At 33.9% G+C, this 20775-nt stretch overlaps 4 protein-coding genes across 5 annotated transcripts in view; 2 read left to right on the forward strand and 2 right to left on the reverse strand.

The window, feature by feature from the left end:
- Positions 1-112: 112 nt before the first annotated feature.
- LOC126781618 (uncharacterized) lies at positions 113-2740 on the reverse strand. The gene is made up of 5 exons (XM_050506546.1): positions 2483-2740; positions 1712-1883; positions 871-1091; positions 545-675; positions 113-372 (listed from the first exon to the last, which is right to left on the reverse strand). The coding sequence occupies exons 1-5, from the start codon at positions 2612-2614 to the stop codon at positions 189-191; spliced, it is 840 nt and encodes a 279-aa protein (XP_050362503.1). The 5' UTR covers positions 2615-2740; the 3' UTR covers positions 113-188.
- A 313-nt stretch (positions 2741-3053) lies between these two features.
- LOC126781615 (uncharacterized) lies at positions 3054-5643 on the forward strand. The gene is made up of 5 exons (XM_050506544.1): positions 3054-3325; positions 3449-3635; positions 4708-4928; positions 5075-5208; positions 5416-5643. Exons 1-5 carry the CDS (start codon positions 3170-3172, stop codon positions 5588-5590), a joined length of 873 nt encoding a protein of 290 aa, XP_050362501.1. The 5' UTR covers positions 3054-3169; the 3' UTR covers positions 5591-5643.
- Positions 5644-6620: 977 nt separating this feature from the next.
- Positions 6621-20775, forward strand: part of LOC126781620 (uncharacterized) — a 28663-nt gene continuing 14508 nt past the window's right edge. Inside the window, exons 1-5 of one of the 2 annotated variants that reach the window (XM_050506550.1) lie at positions 6621-6782; positions 6922-7063; positions 7268-7478; positions 7682-7766; positions 7890-8203. In XM_050506550.1, coding sequence (XP_050362507.1) covers positions 6929-7063; positions 7268-7478; positions 7682-7766; positions 7890-8001 — 543 coding nt within the window. In that variant the 5' untranslated portion in view covers positions 6621-6782; positions 6922-6928 and the 3' untranslated portion in view covers positions 8002-8203. Of the gene's footprint in view, positions 7064-7267; positions 7479-7681; positions 7767-7889; positions 8204-20775 lie in introns of both variants that reach the window. The other variant, XM_050506549.1, reaches the window with a different exon arrangement.
- LOC126781619 (protein ARV1) lies at positions 11154-19948 on the reverse strand. The gene is made up of 7 exons (XM_050506547.1): positions 19638-19948; positions 19187-19306; positions 18881-19014; positions 18092-18228; positions 13676-13747; positions 12673-12840; positions 11154-12275 (listed from the first exon to the last, which is right to left on the reverse strand). Exons 1-7 carry the CDS (start codon positions 19725-19727, stop codon positions 12163-12165), a joined length of 834 nt encoding a protein of 277 aa, XP_050362504.1. The 5' UTR covers positions 19728-19948; the 3' UTR covers positions 11154-12162.

Raw genomic sequence — 20775 nt, forward strand, 5'->3', positions numbered from 1 at the left:
TGTTTTAAAAAATGACAATTTAAAATAGAAAAGACAAAACTCAAATTATTATCAACCTTTACAAGGAAATAAAAATGATTTGTACATTTTTTATAGATCTTTATTTGCAGCTAATTGTTATCTTAAATATTTGATGCCTGTTAAAACTATCACAAAAGTTACACCATTAATTAGCTTGGTAGCTAATGCTATAAAATAATAGGCTTGCGAGGTTCCCGTCCACCAGCTGCTGGATTAAAATGTTTCGTATACACGCTCACAGTATGATGAGGTCTTCGAGGAAAGAATACCCTTTGTCCAGCATCGTCAATAAAGTCACTAAAGTCCATCGACCATTCTCGCTTTAGACCACATTTTTCACAGATTTTTGATCTACAAATAAAATTAAACGAAAATAATTCATAGGACAAGTCAATGTTTTCTAAACTATAACAATTAGTATATAATTAAAAAATCTTTAGTTCTGTATCTTTTAATCTCTTTAAGGATATAAATTGAGTTCTACAAATGTTCTCATAGCAGAGATATAGTTAGAAATACTTACGTATATTGACTGACAGCTATAACTTGAACGAGAGGATGCCGCAGTTCCTCCGCGTGGTCGAGAACTGTACGCAATAGAAGTGTACCTACTCCTTGACCTGCTACATCGGAAGAGGTCCCCAGTATCTCCACCTAATAGAATATAATTATAACAACATATTGATAACAAAGCTACAAACTTTTATGTATATTCGTAGTGTTCAAAATTTATCTATTTTCCTTATTATTTATAATATTTATTTCTATATTACAACATTACATATATTCGATTCGGTTTGTAATTGCAATAATAATCATTGTAATTAAAGTTATAAGACAAACACTTACATCATAAAGATAATTAACATTATACTTGTTAAACAAATTGGGCGTTTTCAAGCAGTGTGCTATGAAGTACATTCGGTTCCTTTCAGGTCTAGATGATGTATAATGCGCCCACTCCTCCAACTCGTTTATCATCCAAGGGTATGTTTTATTGGCAACGCTCACACCAACCAGCTTCCTTTCTTTTGTGCGCTGAATGTATTCATAAGCCAAAAGACGGTCACCTAAAATAAAGTAATAAAGTCAACTAGTGCGATTCAATCTGGATTCTATAAAATCTTACAAATTTGTATTTAAATTGTGATACTAGACGAAATCTGTCATAATTAAAATAAATATGAATTCAGTACTTGATATACTCTTGCAATAAAACCTTATATAATTTCTATATATTATATACTAATACTATAAATTATTTTCACAATTTGCAAAACACAGATTGATGCACTAATTTAAGCCTTATATTAAAGCTTACTTATTATAATTGCAAGATCATCTCGATGTGTATAATTTTATTTATTTATTTATTTTGAACAAATTATACATATCTTAAACAATAAATATGATAGGAACTACATTAGTATAAAACTGTGTCGTAGCTACTATCGCCCTCCAATTCGACAGCACATTTATTTATTATTTGTTCATTATAAACATAACAATCAAATATCATTTAATTTAATAACACAATTACTAATAACAAAATATACTATATAAATATATACATCTAAATATATATACTATAAGGAAGGGATGGGGTAGGGAGAAAGAATAGGTTAGGTCAATGTTATATCGATCGTTTTAGTAATGCTTGTAATAATTGAAATGTAAACAATATGAGTACCAGAATTAGAATATTTGTCCGTAAGAACTCCTAGATAGGAACAGTTGAGACACATCCAGAGACCCACGACGGTCGGTTCCCGCGGCCAGTAATGGGAATAGAGAAACGATTTAATTAATTTTGCGTGACTTGAATTCCCACGTTCCACCGATACTGTGTTTATGTTAAAGCACTGAAAATTTTAAGATCATATTATTCTTATTGATAGTTAATTTTTTTTGGATATCGAGTCTCCAGATCTTTCGAAGTATGATTTGTCCATAATGATAGTATTTTTACGATGAATTAAAATACAGATATGATTTTATACTTGGCAATCATTGGCATTGGCTGTATATTAACATGTTTTATTTATGTAACAATGTTAACAACCAAATAACAATTAAATGATGGCACATTAAAAATCACGAATGTTTATCTTGTGCTAGTGCCTTTCCGTCTATGGATTTACATACAATATACACTATAATTGTTTTAAATAATAAATCTTCAATTTGTATTTAATATTCTAAATAGTTATTTCTTGTCTTGTTCTGTTATCTAAGCTATTTTAATCATGTAAGAGCTAGTACGCTGTCCATAATATTGTGGAATTGGTTTTTGCGATGTTTCGAATACAACGTAACCATTTGAGAAAAGGTCTCCATGAGATATAATATCAATCTAAATCAATGTCTTAGTAAAATTTAATCTAATCCCATGTGTAATAATTTGACCAAAAGTAATGAGGATGAGATCAAATATTACTCGAAAAGATCAAATATTTCATACCGGCTTTTTATCGGGGATAAAGCACTCATCGCACGCTGACGACTTTGTAAATCGTTTAATTGGTAAATTGATGCGGGGCTTGATACACCGCTCAGCTAGCTTGGCATACCTTAATATTTTAAAACAATTCATTGTTGCTAATGCTCAATCATTGCTGGAGTTCTGTCCTCATTTTTTTAGATTAGTTTTTGAAATATTGTTTTTATTACACTAAATGATTTTTTGTTAAATCATTTTCTGACTTCTTTCGTCATGTTTAACATTGTCTGACTTCTTTGTCATTTAAAAACTTTGAAAATAGTATCATTAAAAGTAAAACATTTTTCATTGACAAATATTACTCTAGAAATATTCTGTTTTCAAAATTGATTGAATACATTATTAAAAATATTACAATATTTTTAATAAAAGTATAATAATTAACTTCCAAACAAATAATGCTTATTTAAAGTCTTAAATACCGAACATATTTAAGAATATATTTATTTATATAAAATCTTTAAAGTCAATTTGATATTTTATTGCCCATTTGAATTCGTAAAAAAAAATCGGTTAGATCAGCTGTCACCAATCGGCCATGACATATTAAATAATTATTTATATCAAACCTAATAATAAAAATAGCCGAAAATGTTACACCGAAAGCATAAATAGTATTAATAATCAATCCACTCATCACCACTTACAATGACGTTAATAATCAGTTACCTCAAATTGTTATCAACAAAAAATATTTTTACGAAGATGCCGACATATTATAAGGTTACACCGATCAACTGGAATGAATTCAAGAGAAATTACGCTGATAAGCCCAAAATAGATTCAAAATCGAAGCAGATAATGGTAAGTTGTCAATTACTCTTAACGATTGCCAAAAAATATAATTATTATTTATTATGTTTATATAATATATATTATGTACTAACAGTTCATACATAGGTAATAAGAGTTATGGTTATTCATTAGGTACAAGGTACAGAAGATGAGCCCCGAATGCGGGTACGGCGTGCCCGACCCGCGGATGTGCCTCGTATCCTTCGATTTGTACGAGAAAACTCTCGATTAGCTTGGCCAGGTCTAGTTAACAAGACACCCGGAACCAATAATAATAATGTCGTGCTATCTGATTACATCGCCAGAACGCTAGCTCAAGGTATTAAACTCTCTTTTTTGTTTTATAATTAAAACAATTAATTCGATGTAGTCTTAGTGATGGTGATAATTAGCAATACTATGTATCAGCCTGACCTAAGTCTAAGCCTAACCTGATGTATGCGCTTAGACAAATTTACATAGCAATTGTCGATTACGTTTGTTTAAATGGCTAAAATGTATAGAAAAGACATATTATGGATTCTGTTGATCACTTCATCAACAAGTAAAGTATTGTTTTGAATCATTTAGACATAAGCGAAGTTTCAAATGGCTTCGACAAATTTCTGATGCAATTTCTCTAGGAACTTTTTCCTTCATTTTTAATATAAGTAATATTGGAAATAAATATAAGGTCGTCCAGACCGATTTCGGCCACGGCGGCCAATCTCAAAAGAAATTAGCCAACTGCGTAGGAAATTTTATAGTGCACAAACACAGGTGTACTTTCTATTCTTTAACTCTCATAATCTGATGGGACGGCAATCCGACAGGACCGGAAAGAGTTCAGGCGTAGGACCAACGGCTTTACGTGCTTTTAGAGGCACGGGAGTGTACACACTTCCAACTTCCAGACCCCGGGCTGCTACAGAGAATTTTCTGACAGAGAAACCCAATAACTTTTCATTCACCTGACCTGGGAATTGAACCGAGTACCTCCGGATCAGCGGCCCTATATCTAGCCACTAGACCAACGAGGCAGACGAAAATAAATACATATAATATGTGTCATTGTTTACGACAGGTCTATATCGAAAAAATTAAGGAAATGTTATTGGCACTTAATTTTCATTTCCATTCATAGATAGTAATATCATAGTGTCCAAAATTTGTGTACGGATAAGTTTTATTTTTTCGAAAAGCATTTATCTTTTCGAAAAGCAACCAGCAACCCTTACCCCTTACACATTATATAATTTAATGATTAGATTATTTGGTTCCTTGTACTCTCTATTTATGTATCTCAGGGCTTAGTGTTATCCTACATTAATGAGTTACTAATAAGCTTGGAAATTATATAATAATTATCTTCGGAATCGGAATATATCATTTTACCAACTGAATCATACCAGGTCACTCAATGTTAGCGGAACAACAAGAAGCCAAACGTGGCTGGTCACAAATCCGAGGCCTTGCAATAAGTACCTCGGTGTGTCCCTGGGACGCAACAATGTTGGAAAAATGGGCTCGTTGTATGCGTTGTTCTCGATCAAGAAAACTGATGCTCTTCACAGCACATTGCTTGAGAGCACCAGGTTTACATGACAAATACAATGTGCATAATATATTACAAGTAAGTTCATTCACCTACTGCTATAAATGCTCGAAAAATTTGTGAATCATAGCGTAACGTAGTATAAGTTCTAGGTGCAATTTATACACGTTTGCGGCGTGTTTGTATTACTGCTTGAAAAAGTCGGTAAATTATATTATTTATAGGTAGTACTTTTGGTATCGCCTGATGTCCCAAGAGCGTCGGAGATCGTTCATATGCTTGCAAAAAACTCCATACAACGGGGACGGGATTCAGGATTTTCAGTGCTACGCTTTGATGTGACTGATAATAGTCTTATGTTAGTAGGCAAAATATGCGTTAGTATTCATTTAAAATAAATTTGGTAATGTATAATGTACATAAGATTAAGATCAAACCTTTTTTTTCTCCACCAAGGTTAATTATATTTTTTTGTTATTTGAACCTCGCTTATATCATACTAAAATCTTAAAATATCCTGATTCATTATCAAGTTTTTACTTCTATACAACATTTTTTTATACAGAGCAAAGGTGTTGGATGAACTGCGATTAAAAAAAGAATATGAGTTAAACTTTGAAGTTTTACCGCATGCTATAAAATTAGTTTCGGATGAAGCGCCAAATGACGAGGAATTGATTGAAAACAAAGGAAAAATCATAACGGTTTTTACAGCGTTTCCTACCGCGGGAAAATCTTGATATCTCACTCATATTAAAATTTATATTTAAATTATAACTGATGGTTTGGTGATAGCTGATAATATATGGAATTTACTAAATAAAAACACAATATTTTTATTTCTGATATACTCGTAATTTAAGTATGACAGAAGAATTTCATCTATAAAGGTGAAAACAGACGGATTTCAACAGGAACAGTAATTAGTTTTGGATATTGGCATTCGGGGTAGAAATGAAAATTGCATTCTTCAGTTCAATGAGCCTGATATCACCTTAACTGATTTTTCAAATTAAACGAGCGTCTAAAATACTGGTTTCCATTGCGATCCCAGATCAAATAATATTTAGTTTAGTTTATAAAAACAAAGTAAAACAGGACCGCAGTCATATAAATAATTACGTAATATTAACCACATCTTTTTTACGCACCGCATTATTCATAGATACGATATTTAAATATGACTACGTAACATGAGACAGTTCACGGAACACTGCACACGGTACAGAACCACAAGTTCGTTTTCAATAAGTGATTTACGACATATCAGCTCGTGCTTTCTGTTATTTATATCTTTATTACAAAATTCAATCACGTTTACACTTAAATGTGATTTGTCATCAGCAACAATGGCTATCCGTTGAAATTGTGCCCTCGAAATATTTTTGGCAACGTCTGTTGATTTTCCAACAATTATTGCAAGTGATTATGAAATTGTAAATTATATTCGCGATGAAATTATAATAAATTATTACTACTTTTATTAATATATATGTGTATTTTAATTCATTATAAAAGGAGTCGAATTAAAATTTCGTAAACAAACTTCGATCAAAAATTATATACAAATATATATATTTCTCGTGGTCAATAACCACGAGAAATACCTAATGATAAATACAAAAGTAATATGTAATAAATAATAAACCACGGGTCAAATATAAACAACAATTAAAATGCAGTGACTCATTGCAATTGAATAAATAATTACGGTATTAAAAGAAAAATCTAAATAAAATGATTAGTCTATAAACAATACCAGTTCAGAAGCAATCGCAGCGAGAAGGACGGTTCTAGAGCTGGCGTTATGTTGTGAAAGATTTCGCGGTTGCAAGCGGCCGTTATATAAAATACAAGATTTGAACTACAATGTGGAGTTCGTAAACGGTGCGCTACGAACGGACGGAACAGTTTTTGTTAATTTAATTTTAGGTAAAAAAGCAGAAACGTGACAAACATTTATGTGGCTAAAATATGGTTTAGATTTAAAAATTACATAACAAATTTTAGCACAAAGTTGAAGTTTTTCTTGAGATAAAAGTATAAATTTTAATAGCAGATAATATTTTAGAGCAATAATGGAATTGAAGTTATTTGCATTGGGTTTTTTGCATTTGGCTATAGCCATGCCGGCCATAACACTCCATGATTTGGAAATGGTCGATGACACCATGTCAGTCGGTTCATATGTCCGGGAAGCCAGGGCTGCACCCGTAAGTACCTTCTGTTTAATTACTTAAACATAGTATTTAAAAAGTAACCTATTCCATTTGGGAGCATTTAAATGTTAGGTCTTTGCATAATAATATCACTGTTCTAATAATTCAGTAGGAGATGAATTCGTCCTGAAAGTGTTTGGAAATCAGATAGTAATCGTTACATCTTATTGTAGGTAATTTCTCAAATATTTGTTTCAGCCTGAAAATTTCCACAAAACTTACCAAAGCGAAGGTGACGGTGAAATCGGGTATTCTAGAAAGAAGACTGGCGGTGGCAAAAAAGGTTACCAACATTTCGACTCCTACCACAAAAAGGCTGGAGACAACTATGAGCTTGAGACACAAGACTCATATGGATTAGATGACGAAGGTCATGATGGAGCACACAGTCATCCTCAAGAGAAAAGAGGTGATTTGACACTTTAGATTATTTTGTTAGAAGATTTATAAATAAATATATGTATTAGTTTAAAATATGCCTTGCAGTAAGGAGGTATTAAGGTATTAAAAGATAAAAGCGTCAATAGTGTATTAGGATAAATTAGGTATCTTAAATGTTTAGTGTTTTCGCTTAAAAAATGAATTAATCCAATCTAATAATTTTAATTTTAGAAAGGTATCGTGAAGAAGAACCGGAAGCTGAGGACGAAGAACGAGAAAAAGTTGAAAAGTCAGCAAATGATCACGAAGAATTAAGGTTTGATTAAAACATTATATATCGAAATCTTATAAAAATAGTATCTACTTTTAAAAAAAAATATTTTCTAATTGTAACAATCCCTAACATTGTTTTGTTTTTTTTTTCATTATTTTTAAACAGAGACGGTCCTCATGATGGCAACGGTGGTGTGGAAGCTGTAGGTCATGATCCTGCTGACTACGTTCTTCCAGAAAAATACACCTATGGTACTGGGGATGAATATAATTTCTAAACGTCTAGGTCGTAGGCCTTTTAAAAGTAAAATAATAAGAATATATTATCATACAAAGTGTATCTAATAAGAGAAGGCAAATTCAAACAGACTACACAACTAAAAATACAACTAAATTAACCAAAGACTTAAAATGTTATTATTATTAATGTATAAAATATTAAGTACTTTGTTTTAGTACAATATTCAACATAATTTAGCTGTAATCCAATAAAATGTGTTTTTTAAAAATTACATTAAAATGTAATCCAATCAATTTCTTTATTATCATTTATAAATAAAGAATCAATTATATTACATTATTGTTTTATTTTTTACTTAGCATTAACAAAACGTTATTCAAAATAAAAAACGCATGACAAAATGATTTCAGATTCAGACAGTTAAGTGACATTTTGATTTTGACAATTGACATTTGTTTTGCTTGCGCGACGAAGTCGAATAAAGATTCACCGAAAGCGAAATAGACAAAAACTTCCTGATCCCGTTACAATTTGTGATGTGAGGCCTCAAGAGACCTATACACGAGAAATATGGGTATCAAAATCATCGATATTATTGCAACAATAATAATAAATTTAATATCTTGCGCATACTCGGGTAAGTACCTAAACAATTATTTAATTGAATCAATTCATTCAGGACGTGATATTCGAGAACTTTATTCTTTTTAACAGAGCATATCCTGTTCTGCAACACAAGCCAGTTGAATAGCTGCCCAGGGAATAATCAAGTATGCAATGAAACTTCAAATGAATGTTATTGCTTAGAACAGTATGTTAGGAATGGAGACGAGTGTATAGCTGAATCGGATTCATCCTCGAATCACGATGCTACAGCAGCCGTTGTTTCAATATTCACAATAGCTCTCGTTGTCGCTGGCCTGGTGTTAGTCATTAAGAAATATAATTTGATTGAGTATATTCGTCAAAAGATTTATTTAAAAAGAAATAATGATGTTATGTATGAGGATGTCATGATTGGCCAAGACGATCCACCTTTGGTTCCATAATCTCTCACTGGATTGGTCATAATTTATTTGTTTAGATAATAAAACTATCTAAGTTTTAATATTTATAAACCAAGCTATGTAGCATTTGATATAATTTATTCTATAATTTTCCTGTTTGATGAGAGTGAATATAAAATTATTGTTATAAATTTAAATTATATTCTTAATGCTGATTGGGTTTTTTATTTATATGTTGATGGAAAGTTGTTTTATTAGAATTTATTTTTAAATTGTAATGTGTTTAAATTCCTTTATAACGTTTTATGGCATAAATATTGTATATTACTTCAGTAATGCAATAGCAAAGCATTTGAACACTTACAATTCAATTGTTTGATATAGTATTAAATTATTTTTTAAATTCTTACAAATTTTACAATAAAAGAACATTAATACTCAAAAAAAAAAAAACATGTAATATGAAACTCTTTAACTTCATATGAATTATTTACATTGATCACTAGTATATAAGTATTTCAAATGGATCATAAGAATACTAGTGACATTTTGTTTTTATATCGTAATTCTGATTATTTGGGCGAAATATGTACCTCGATTCCTGGCACCAGAGGAGGCAATGTGAATTAATAACAATGTACTCCTTATATCCTTTAACATTGCAACATGTTACATGCTTGGTAAATAAATATTAATTACTTTTACATAAATGTTAAATAAAACAAATGTAATTAAAAAACATAAAAAGGGTTGTTCACTTTCTTAAATACATTTAAAATAGATCTGTTGAATCTTTAATAATTTATAAAGTATATGAATATATTAAGCTATAATAATAATTTATAACTAATTGCATTCGGCATTTCCTTCGCCTTTTTAGTGTAGTGATTGTAAAAGTAGCTTATATTATAAACTTGAATTATTATTGTACTTTGTGATTTGAGCTCAATTTCACCAAAGACTGTTGTGGTAACAATACTCCACCTTGTTCCTTATAATTTTTATTAAAATATAAATATTATGATCGTTTTTAATCCTTAACTACTATTTCAAGATAATTTTAATATTTTACATTTAACAGAATAATTTAAGACAGAATAAAACAGCCAGTATAATAAAAATCTTCAAGGGCCACATCTTCAGTTAAGAAGGATAATGTTTATCGGTGAAATCATAAAATTAATACAAACAAATTGTCTAATACAATTTTATTTTATGTTGTGAATTATATGCAGCTAGTTTATTCGCTTAAGACATTTTTTAGGGTATTATGTTATCATAGATAATTGTGATTGATTTTAATTTAAGGAAGTTAAACATGCACAAAATAACATGCTAAGCATAGATCATAGTTACATATATTGTTTATCTGTCTTTATGAATACTAAATAGCATTTTGATGATGAAACATATTAAAGGTGACTTGTGTTAGGTGACATTGCAAGTACTAAAAATAGATTCTTGTCTTACATGTAATGTAATAAAATGTGCACATTGCTTATGTAAAATTACATATGTACATGAATTCACCTAGTTTAATGCTAGTAGCTATTGTATTGTTCTTATGAATATCAAAGCATGGTTGCTATATTTAAGGAGTTAGTACCTGTCATCATACATTTACCCAACTATGTGGTATTATGTAGTCTTTTAGACTTTTTATTGAATATAGTATCTGGGCATTAAACACTCAGTGCTTGCGTAGATTCTTGTGAGTTAAAATTCAAGAGTTCTCTTTGACATTGAAACTTGCCATGTATAAAATTTGATAAATATCTTTGTGCAGTGAACGATGATCAGTTAAAGTCATAGATAAATATTAATTCATCTATTAAATTTCTGTTTTTATCTATTTTAATTAAAAACATATTGTAATTTTCGTCAGTTTATTATATGAAAAGAAAATTATGGAACATTCCTGAATGCTAAGCCCAAAATGTATTTAAAACTTATTGCATAGTTTTCTATTTCTTATCAACAAAAACCATTGTATATTTAAATTTGATGGTGTCTTCCAAACCATGACTTTAATTATATTATTTTTAGCAATGTTTGATAATTACATTTGATATGTATCCAAGTATATTTGTATATTAGTATAAGTACAATTTTAAATAAAGAATATGATTACCAAGATGGAAATTTAATGTTGGATATATTTTGCAAAATAAATACTCTGTGATATTGCAAATGTATTTATTTCATTTATTACTAAAAATATTTACATATTTTACACAATTAAAATGTTCACAGGTGGGTTTGTGTAGGTCTGGGTAGTAACAATCTGTCTTCGATTTTCCCGTTCTATATATTAAGTACAAAGTATTTATCTTTTCTAGTTTTTAAGGGTTAGTGAGCCATGTAACAAAGGGCACAGGTGTCATGGTGTTTTACATCTGTTACAGTAAGGAGTTGTTTATTCATATTGTTGTTGTTAAAATTTATATTCAAATAGTCTGTGCATTACATCAAGAAACAATCCTTTAAATAATCCCCTCCCATTCCTATGTATTTTTAATAAATTTAGGGACTTAGGACTCTGAAGTCATATGGCACATGTTCCGTTGAAATGTTTCTTAGGTTGAAATCAGCATAAGTAACTCATATTGTTACACAGACATGTTATCCATTACCTGCTGTTGCCTTTAGTGTGATCTTATCTAAAACATTTTTAAGGTGTCTGCATGTTTATCACAATCTATGTTTAAGGAAAAAATCGATATAGTATTAATTTTCAATTTAAAGTTGGTTTGTCTTTGATGTTGTAGCCCAGATGACTTCTTCATTGACTCAGAATGTGTGAATCCAGTTGACTTTCTTGGGTGTTGGGTGTCTTTGTTCATCATTCTGAATACCTCTGGTCTGGATGGTCAGTCTTACCCGCTGTTCTTGCCTGTCTCTTTGTATTAACAATTTGTTTCTTGTATATATTTTTACAATCAATTATATCACTTTTATTAATTCATATCTGCCTACTTTGATGTCAAGTTACAAACTCCTACTTTTTGGCATAATCTGCTAAATTTAGAATTAAGTGGGAATTATACAGATATTCAGACAGGCATTTGTTACAAAGACCATTGTTGACTGCTATATTTTTATTTAATAGTCATTATGAATGTATTCGTTATATAATAACAGATTTATCATTCATCAATAGTTTTCTTGGTAACTTTAGTTTTCATTTACTGCTATCTTGTTATTTTCCTTATAAACGGCGTCATGTGGAATGTCGTTATGTATTTAACACAGTAACTAATAGTGAGGACAATCGCAGTCACTGTTTTAGGGCTCTCGTATAACACTGAAACGAGATTTCTTTGTTATAAATTGAAAACAATTTAACATCACTAGTTTTATAACAGGTTTAAAAATCAATGATAATTATAAGAAATATTTAAAAAATTGTTCGTGTTGCTAATTATGAATAATCCAATTGACAGACACGTCTTGCGCCAGCTCCATAGAGTAAGTAAAAAAAATGTAGAGTATAAAAATACAAATCGTTTATTCCTGCTCATGATTGTGAGTTGACATAACTTGTGTCTGCCCAGTCACTCTTGAATTGACAACTTGGGACAATGTTAGAGGGAATTAACAAATGATTTTGAAATAACGATGACATTTCATAGTTCACAATATTATTTTAAATATAAACCAGAATATAAAGTTACGAATAAAAACTCTGTAAGTTTTCTCACCTCGGAACGTGTTATAGAAGAAAATGAAGCTGTAGACGAAGACCATCAAGTAATGCAACATTCTCGTCTCCGGAGGAGTGTCGGAGTTGCCCCACACGAGCATGGGGAGGGTGAATAGGAGGCTCATGTTGGCCAACGAAAACGATTTCAGCACTCTTGTTAATGAAACTGTAAACATTCAATAAACCATTAAGTATTATTTTCATTATCTGTTTTTATTGTTTTATTTAATTAATATATTATTTCAAGGGGTCGGAATCGAACGTGAGAGCGTTTCAAAATGTATAGCCGTAATCGCTGGGGAGTTTGGCGAATTGGCAACATCATAGAAAACGATTTTAATTTTCGAAGTGTTTCTACTGTATAGCCTTTGCTTTTCGTCGTGTCGGATTTGCCGTCCCATTGGATTACGAAAGTGAGGCTATCATCACCAGCCGAAAGACGTCCACTGCTGGACAAAGGCCTCCCCCAAGGATTTCCACGTTGGCCGATCTTGCGCTGCCCGCATCCAACGGCTTCCCGCGACTCGTTCTAAGTCGTCGGTCCACCTTGTAGGGGGCCTGCCCACGCTGCGTCTTCCGGTTCGTGGTCGCCACTCGAGAACCTTTCTGCCCCAGCGGCCGTCGGTTCTGCGAGCAATGTGCCTCGCCCACTGCCACTTCAATTTAGCAATTCTTAGTGAGGCTATAAAGATACAAATGAACTCTGCCATCTGATGTGCTATGATATATATATTGTTGACTAGTCTCTCTTAAGATTGATCAAATGGCTAAAATCGCTCAGTAATAAATAATTATGTAATAATGTAAATAAAAAGTCAGAACATTATCAATTATGACACTTTGTATTAGATCATGGTAAAGTTCAATACAATGAGCATATTTTTATTGATGTCTTGTCCATGAAATGCAAAAATTTGTGATACATTTAAAACAAAACATATTTTTAAATTTCTATATTTGTGTTAACAATAAAGAGTATAAATAAACTAATAGCTGCTTACCTTCATTTTGGAAACAAATTTTCTTAAAAAGCTTCATTAATAAGTGAACTAGTGTGATGAATAATATTATTCCTGAAACAGATAAATTAAAATCCAAAATATATATTCAAGGTTTGAAAGAGGTTTGAAGCTTATTACACCACCCTGATTCGTTGCAGATTGGGGATTGTGACAGAATTTCATAAGATACATGCATTATACATAAGATACATGAATTTTCATGTGCTTAATTTGTGATTATAATTCATCTCATGCTTTACGGTGAACGAAAACATCTTGAGAAAACCTCTAACCGTGTCTAATTTCACTGAAATTCTGCTACATGTGTATTTCACCAACTCGCTCTGTAACAGGGTAGCGGAATAAGTTCCAAACCTTCTCCTCAAAAAGGGAGAGGAGGCCTTCCCAGCAGTGGGATATTCACAGGTTGTTACAGACATGCAAGATTCCTCAAAAATGTTTCATTCACCACAGAGCATGAGATAAATTCTAATAAAAAATTAGGTCAGGTTTTTAATAAGTATCTGGGTGGGCAAATGTTAAATGGTCACCACTTCCCATAAACATAGACGCTGTAAGAAATATTAATCATTCCTAATATCACTTACATGCCACCAGCCTTGGGAACTAAGATGTTATATCCCCTTGTAGTTACACTGGCTAACTCACCCTTCAAACTAAACTCAATAATAATAATTATTGCTGTTAAATATTGGTGGTAGAGAATATTATGCATAAGTGGTACCTATCCAGATGGGCTTGCACAAAGCCCTACCAACAAGAAAGTAAACTTAATGTTTGAATGGAATAATTTCAAATGAAAAGACATATATACAGCATATTACTATATACTACACTACATATGCCCGAGCGAGTATTGCCGCGATGGGTGTTGGTCCGATTGGAGACGGCTGTTGAACCAATGCCGGGGGAAACTGTATTGACCTGCCGGACAGGGAGACCCGAAGAAACGGCTGTTCCGCTGGCCGCCCGTGGCATAGTACAGGGGCCCGAGCGTGCCTAACCAGCTCGTGAGGCTGCCCCACCAGGCCACGCATAATCTCGGGGTGGACCGTCGTGCCGGTTGGTGACCGGTAGGTGGGGTCCCGGCGGCCACTTCCGGGGGGGTTCGGGGGCCCTTCCGTCTGGCGGGTCAGTGTATTTTTCCTTTTGGCAACCACTTGGGGAAACACGCCTCCACACTTTGCCCATCCCTATCGTGGCAATACATCGCTCGCTTCACGTCTCTTTTCCATTTCTTTTTTCCCAAATGGCGCAACAAAAAAGAAATAACGGTCGTACAGCGGTGCACACCCCCACCATACCCTCGCTGTTTGAGGTCGAGTTCTCTAACATCCGAGGACTCCACACTAACCTCAACGCTGTCCACCACCATCTCGAGACAGCACGGCCAGCAATGTTGTTTCTCACGAAGACACAAATACTCCGTCCTGCCGATACCAGCTACCTTAATTATCCCGGCTACACGCTTGAAGAATCCTTCAAAGCGAAAGCCGGAGTATGCTTGTTCGTCAGGACGGATGTTTGCTGTCACCGACTGCGCTGCTTGGAGGACCCCTCCTTCTCCATGTTGGTGGTACGTGTGGACCTGGTTCGTCAGAGCCGAGTCTACGTGTGCCTCTACAGATCCCACAATGGTGACTTGGAGACAAGCCGATTATTTGACCATCTTAGTCGGGTGGCAGATGCTGCGCAAGAGCAATTTCCTAACGCGGAATTGGTGTTTTTGGGGGATTTTAATGCTCACCACGAATCCTGGTTGAAATATATGGCATATGGTCCCTCAAAACTGACCATGCTGGAAGGACTGCTCATGCTTTTGCTCTCACACATGACTTGACCCAACTGGTTGATCAGCCCACCAGGATTCCAGACATTGATGGGCAAGCACCTTCTCTACTGGACCTTCTGCTGACTTCTCACCCGGTGGAATATCAGGTTGTGGTTTAGGCTCCTCTTGGCTCTTCGGATCACAGCCTTATTTCTACCAGAGTGCCACAGGCCAAGCTGCCGCCACTAGCGGTATGCAAACGTCGCGTTTGGCACTATAAGTCGGCGGATTGGGACGGTATGCGCGATTACTATGCGTCGGTCCCTTGGAAGGAACGTTGCTTCAGTGGGAATGACCCGACAGCTAGTGCCGCTGCTGTTGCTGGCGAGATCATGCTGGGAATGGAATACTACATTCCTAGCTCAGATCGCCAGTCGATCCAGTAGGAGTACGCGTAACCGTTGGTTCACTCGTGAATGTGCCGATGCTGTATCATCTAAGCAGGCGGCATATCGCAAGTGGATCAACGGCTGCATTAGCGGGGCATCTAACATTGACTCACTGAAAGCAAACTATAATAAAAATTCCAAGTCCTGTAGAAAGGCATACACGAGAGCGGATGCACAGCGCATTGTACAGATTGGTCATGACCTTGTTTCGCATCCTAGGGGCTCCCGTAGCTTCTGGCGTCTGACCAAGTCTGTGCAAAACAATTTCTGCCAACCTTCGCTGCCACCGCTCAGAAATCCGGACGGATCGCTAGCTCACAGTCCGCAAGAGCAAGCTGATCTCCTGGCTAAACTCTTTGCCGACAATTCCGTAATCGATGATTGTAGTGCACTGCCACCTACAATACCTGCATGTGGCCATACGATGCCTGACATTAAAATCAGGCAAAGTGATGTGCGTGCGGAGCTGCAATCACTTGATGTACGGAAAGCTAGCGGTCCCGATGGAATACCAGCCATAGTGCTGAAGAAGTGCGCAGCGGAGCTGTCTCCTGTGTTAACGCGCCTGTTCCAACTTTCTCTCTCTTCGGGAAGTGTGCCGGAGGCTTGGAGAAGAGCTAATGTGCAAGCGGTTCCCAAAAAAGGGGATCGGTCTGACCCGGCAAATTATCGGCCAATAACTATCACCTCAGTACTTTGTAAGGTGATGGAACGGATTTTAAACAACCAACTGATCCATTACCTAGAAGATCACTGTCTGATTAATGATCGTCAGTACGGGTTTCGACCAAAACGGTCCACAGGTGATCTTCTAGCGTACGTAACACACCTCTGGGGTGAAGCTATCGACAAGCATGGAGAATCGTTGGCTGTCAGCCTCGATATCTCCAAGGCTTTCGACAGGGTCTGGCACAGAAGTCTTCTCTCCAAGCTACCGGCATATGGTCTGCCAGCTCAGCTATGCACCTGGATTGCCAGCTTCCTACACAAGCGTAGCCTTCGTGTTTTAGTAGATGGTTGCGCTTCACAATTCTATGTAGTGAATGCTGGGGTCCCCCAGGGATCTGTGCTATCTCCCACACTCTTTCTTTTGCATATCAATGATATGCTCTCCCTTGGGAACATACATTGCTATGCAGATGATAGTACAGTGCATGGTGGATACCACGGACGCGCAGTGGCTGGGCGGGCGGAAACTGAGGAGAGGCGGGAGAATCTTGTCATTGAACTCGATAGGACGTTAGAGCTCATCGCCAAATGGGGCTCTGATAATCTTGTTGAGTTTAATGCCAAGAAAACATAGGTATGCGCTCTCACGGCGAAAAAGTCAACATTTTCCCCTCTTCCCTCCCTCTGTGGTACTCCGCTGGTGATGCAAAGCAAAATCGCCATGCTGGGGATTGACGTTCGCTGCGACCTTAGTCCAAGGGATTACATCGAGGCTGTTATAAAAACAGCTTCACGGAAACTCGGAGTTCTGAACAAGGTGCGGCGCTTTTTCACGCCACAACAACTGTGCCTGCTGTACAAAACACAGGTACGGTCTTGCGTGGAATATTGCTCGCACCTTTGGAATGGCTCCGCTAAGTACCTACTTGAGGCCTTGGACCGGTTGCAGCGACGTGCCGTACGCATTATTGGCGACGTAAAGGTCACAAACACCCTTGAACCTTTACAATTGCGTCGCGAGATAGCAGCACTGAGCGCTTTCTATCGTCTGTATCACGGCGAGTGCTCTGAGGAATTATTCTCTCTAATTCCTGCTTCCCCCTTCCTTCTTAAGTCCACGCGAGCTGGTTCTCGATGTCACGGCCTAACTGTGACATCAATTCCATCGCGCACAAAGAAATTTGGCAACTCCTTTCTTTGTCGCACTTCCAAAAAATGGAATTCCTTACCAGCTCACGTGTTCCCCTCCTCTTACAACCCGGGTTCCTTCAAACGAGGCGTGAAGAGGCATCTTGCGGGCCGGCAAGGCGAAGGCGGCTAGTGCAGAATGTTTTTCCCGTCTGTACTGGCCGTCGTCGCGTTTGGACTCTACTACCACTTACCATCAGGTGGAGTAGAGTCATTTGCCCTCCCGGCGAATATATAAAAAAAAAAAAAAAATGCATAGTATTACTTTACATAGTTACTTGAAGCACCTATACTATAATGTTATATATGTTAACATACCAGTAAATATGGACAAGAATTGTATGTAGAAGTCTTTCTCCCATATAAAGAGATCCATGGATTCCTTATCCTCGTATGCCCAGCCTTTACAATCACTCATCCAAGGTTCTGGTACCGATATGTTTATCGGTAAGGTACTGAAAAATATAAAGAAAACATATTTCAATTTTGGTAGTAAATTATATATTTCTTTTTGTATTGTAGTAGTTCATTCGATCAAGTTTGTTGATCACACTTTCCAGGTTTCGAGACAATAACATTAAAATTTTAAAAGATGGTGTGCAAGTCATGTAATGTTTTTTGATAAAAACAACAAACAATTGCAACTTAAATAAAATAATGGTATGGTGGCTAAACTAGAGATAACAAATACAGTTACAAGCTATACTGCAATTACTTAAGCACATACATTCCTTAATATTCATGCATTCATTTATTATAAAATAACCAAAGTTATTTACAATATTTTAATACATAGAAATAGATTATCGTTATATAAATACATAATTTGCACGTTTAGCTATTATTGGTTATTGCAGTTTAATATTTTATTTAACATCAAAAACATACAAAAGAATAGTTTTCCACATGGTTTTCTTAAATTTGCTGAAATATGACTATGTTTGTTGAAGTTGGATAAAATCATGACGACTGGGAGCTTTACTGGCATTAGTGGCCAAACCAAGCAACTTATTTGTAATGTTATAAACATTTATAGACCAATATTCTACCAGTGTGAAGCCGGGATGGGTAAGTAGTATATTACCAATATAATTAACTAATACTTACATATAAGTAGAATTAATTGTACTATTGTTTTTTATATTGCATATTGTATTGATAGCTATATTAAAGAGACTATCATTTCTCCATACTCCATATGTTTCTAGCATTATGAGAATTATAAATAACTTCCAATAAGACTGAAAAAAAGTTAATTCATAAATATTATATATAAGATAATTATTCTTCTATACAAAAAACCCTTTGAAAAACCAAGCTTGTCTTTTACATCAACAAACAACAAACACAATAAACTTAATTAAACAATGTGTTGATGCAATATTATGTTCAACAAATATATTTTCTACTTACCTTAAACTCAGTGTTGTAAATAATATGCCGTTGTGCTTCTTTAGACATTAAGACAAGATCAATCATTACAATCACGGGATCATATTCTATGTATTTATCTACCACTCCCTTACAGCTCGCCTGAAATCAACAATTTAATAGAACATTATAATTTGTTTTAAAACCTATGGGATAAATATTGTAATAATATATATAAATGTGTTTTATCATCTGTATACAATTTTTCATTGAGAATCCTATGTATTGCTTTCTAGAATAGATTTTTACTATCAATCATTTCTGTAGAATGCTTTATTTTATGTACAAATACTTATAGGTTGATTAAATGATAAGAAATTATTTAAATTATTTTGGTTCTGCTTTAAATATGTAAAAAATTACAATTAAATGGTAAATTAAAAAGGAATGTAATTTCTATCAATTTCATTACCCTGTGGTTTTGATTACTTACACATTTTGTTAATTTTAAAACAGAAGGCCCATACGTTTTGTACAGAGCACTGGCAGCACCACCACAATTAACACATTTATACGAATTCATTTTATTTAATATTTTCTTACTTAAAAACCTATAATTTATGTCTTTTTTAAAAAATATATTCCAAAAATATTTTATTAAATGTTTGCAAATTATTACGTTTTATATTATTATAACACAACGAAAACATTTAAATAAGACTTGCTATAACTTTTATGAATAAGAAACAAGGATTTATGATAAAAACCAAATAAAATGAACATATTTTCTTTGGTTTGTTGATATTTTCGATGTTTTCAACCAGATTTTTGACAATAACCATTAGAGTTGCCAACATCAAAAATCATAGTGATTTTATTTTTCTAAAAAGTAATATTTGCTTTGCTTGCATGATTTTTTTGTCATAAAACCATGTAGGTATAATTTCAAAGTTTTATTATACTTCAATTATATCAAATAAAATTTAATATTATAATTATATCCTAAAAAAAATCTTTAATAATATATCCGAATGAATAATAAATAATGTTTAACTAGGAGGTAATATTATTAATTTCTTAAATTAATTAAAGAAACGATGTTTAATTTTTTTTAAAAGCTTGCTATTATGATTGCTAGTTTAATTAACGCTGATCATTTTAATAATTACCAATAATTCTTTTGAACATGTATTCATGATTATATTTTTAAATTACAGCTCATTATTTTTAGTGATTTTACTTTATTTATTGTTTGCATTAATTGTATTCAACATAAGCTGCTATAATATCAATGCACTTTGATTATATTAAAGGTAAAGAGTTTTCTTAGCTCTTATAATTTGTGATTTAATAGGTTTTTTAAAGTTGATTTATTTTGTTGCGGTGTTGTTAGGAGAATCATTGTACTTATATACGTATTATTTTCCTTTTAGATCAGTTTTTCGTTGTAATTTGGAAAGTCGGTGTAAAACTCTATATTAAACAAACTATTTTGATTTTATTCAATTTGATCAAACAACAATAGACTGCATAGGTTTTTAGAGGACGGCAGATATATAAAAAGAAATATTGAGATTGCCTCGTTGGTCTAGTGGCTTGATGTTAGGCCGCAGACCCGAAAGTCCTGGGTT

The sequence above is a fragment of the Nymphalis io genome, chromosome 4 (assembly GCF_905147045.1).
Source record: "Nymphalis io chromosome 4, ilAglIoxx1.1, whole genome shotgun sequence".
Taxonomy (NCBI): Eukaryota; Metazoa; Arthropoda; class Insecta; order Lepidoptera; family Nymphalidae; genus Nymphalis; species Nymphalis io.

Bases quoted from the DNA above. Each gene is read 5' to 3' on its own strand.
- LOC126781615 (XM_050506544.1), top strand. From the start codon at position 3,170: ATGACGTTAATAATCAGTTACCTCAAATTGTTATCAACAAAAAATATT. The intron at 3,636-4,707 runs GTATTAAACTCT...GAATCATACCAG, and splicing joins CGCCAGAACGCTAGCTCAAG to GTCACTCAATGTTAGCGGAA. The intron at 5,209-5,415 runs GTTAGTAGGCAA...TTTTTTATACAG, and splicing joins GTGACTGATAATAGTCTTAT to AGCAAAGGTGTTGGATGAAC.
- LOC126781618 (XM_050506546.1), bottom strand. From the start codon at position 2,614: ATGAATTGTTTTAAAATATTAAGGTATGCCAAGCTAGCTGAGCGGTGT. The intron at 1,092-1,711 runs GTACTCATATTG...ACTTTATTTTAG, and splicing joins GGACAAATATTCTAATTCTG to GTGACCGTCTTTTGGCTTAT. The intron at 373-544 runs GTAAGTATTTCT...TTTTATTTGTAG, and splicing joins ATAGCTGTCAGTCAATATAC to ATCAAAAATCTGTGAAAAAT.
- LOC126781619 (XM_050506547.1), bottom strand. From the start codon at position 19,727: ATGAATTCGTATAAATGTGTTAATTGTGGTGGTGCTGCCAGTGCTCTG. The intron at 19,307-19,637 runs GTAAGTAATCAA...TGTTGATTTCAG, and splicing joins TTTTAAAATTAACAAAATGT to GCGAGCTGTAAGGGAGTGGT. The intron at 12,841-13,675 runs GTAAGCAGCTAT...GAATGTTTACAG, and splicing joins AATTTGTTTCCAAAATGAAG to TTTCATTAACAAGAGTGCTG.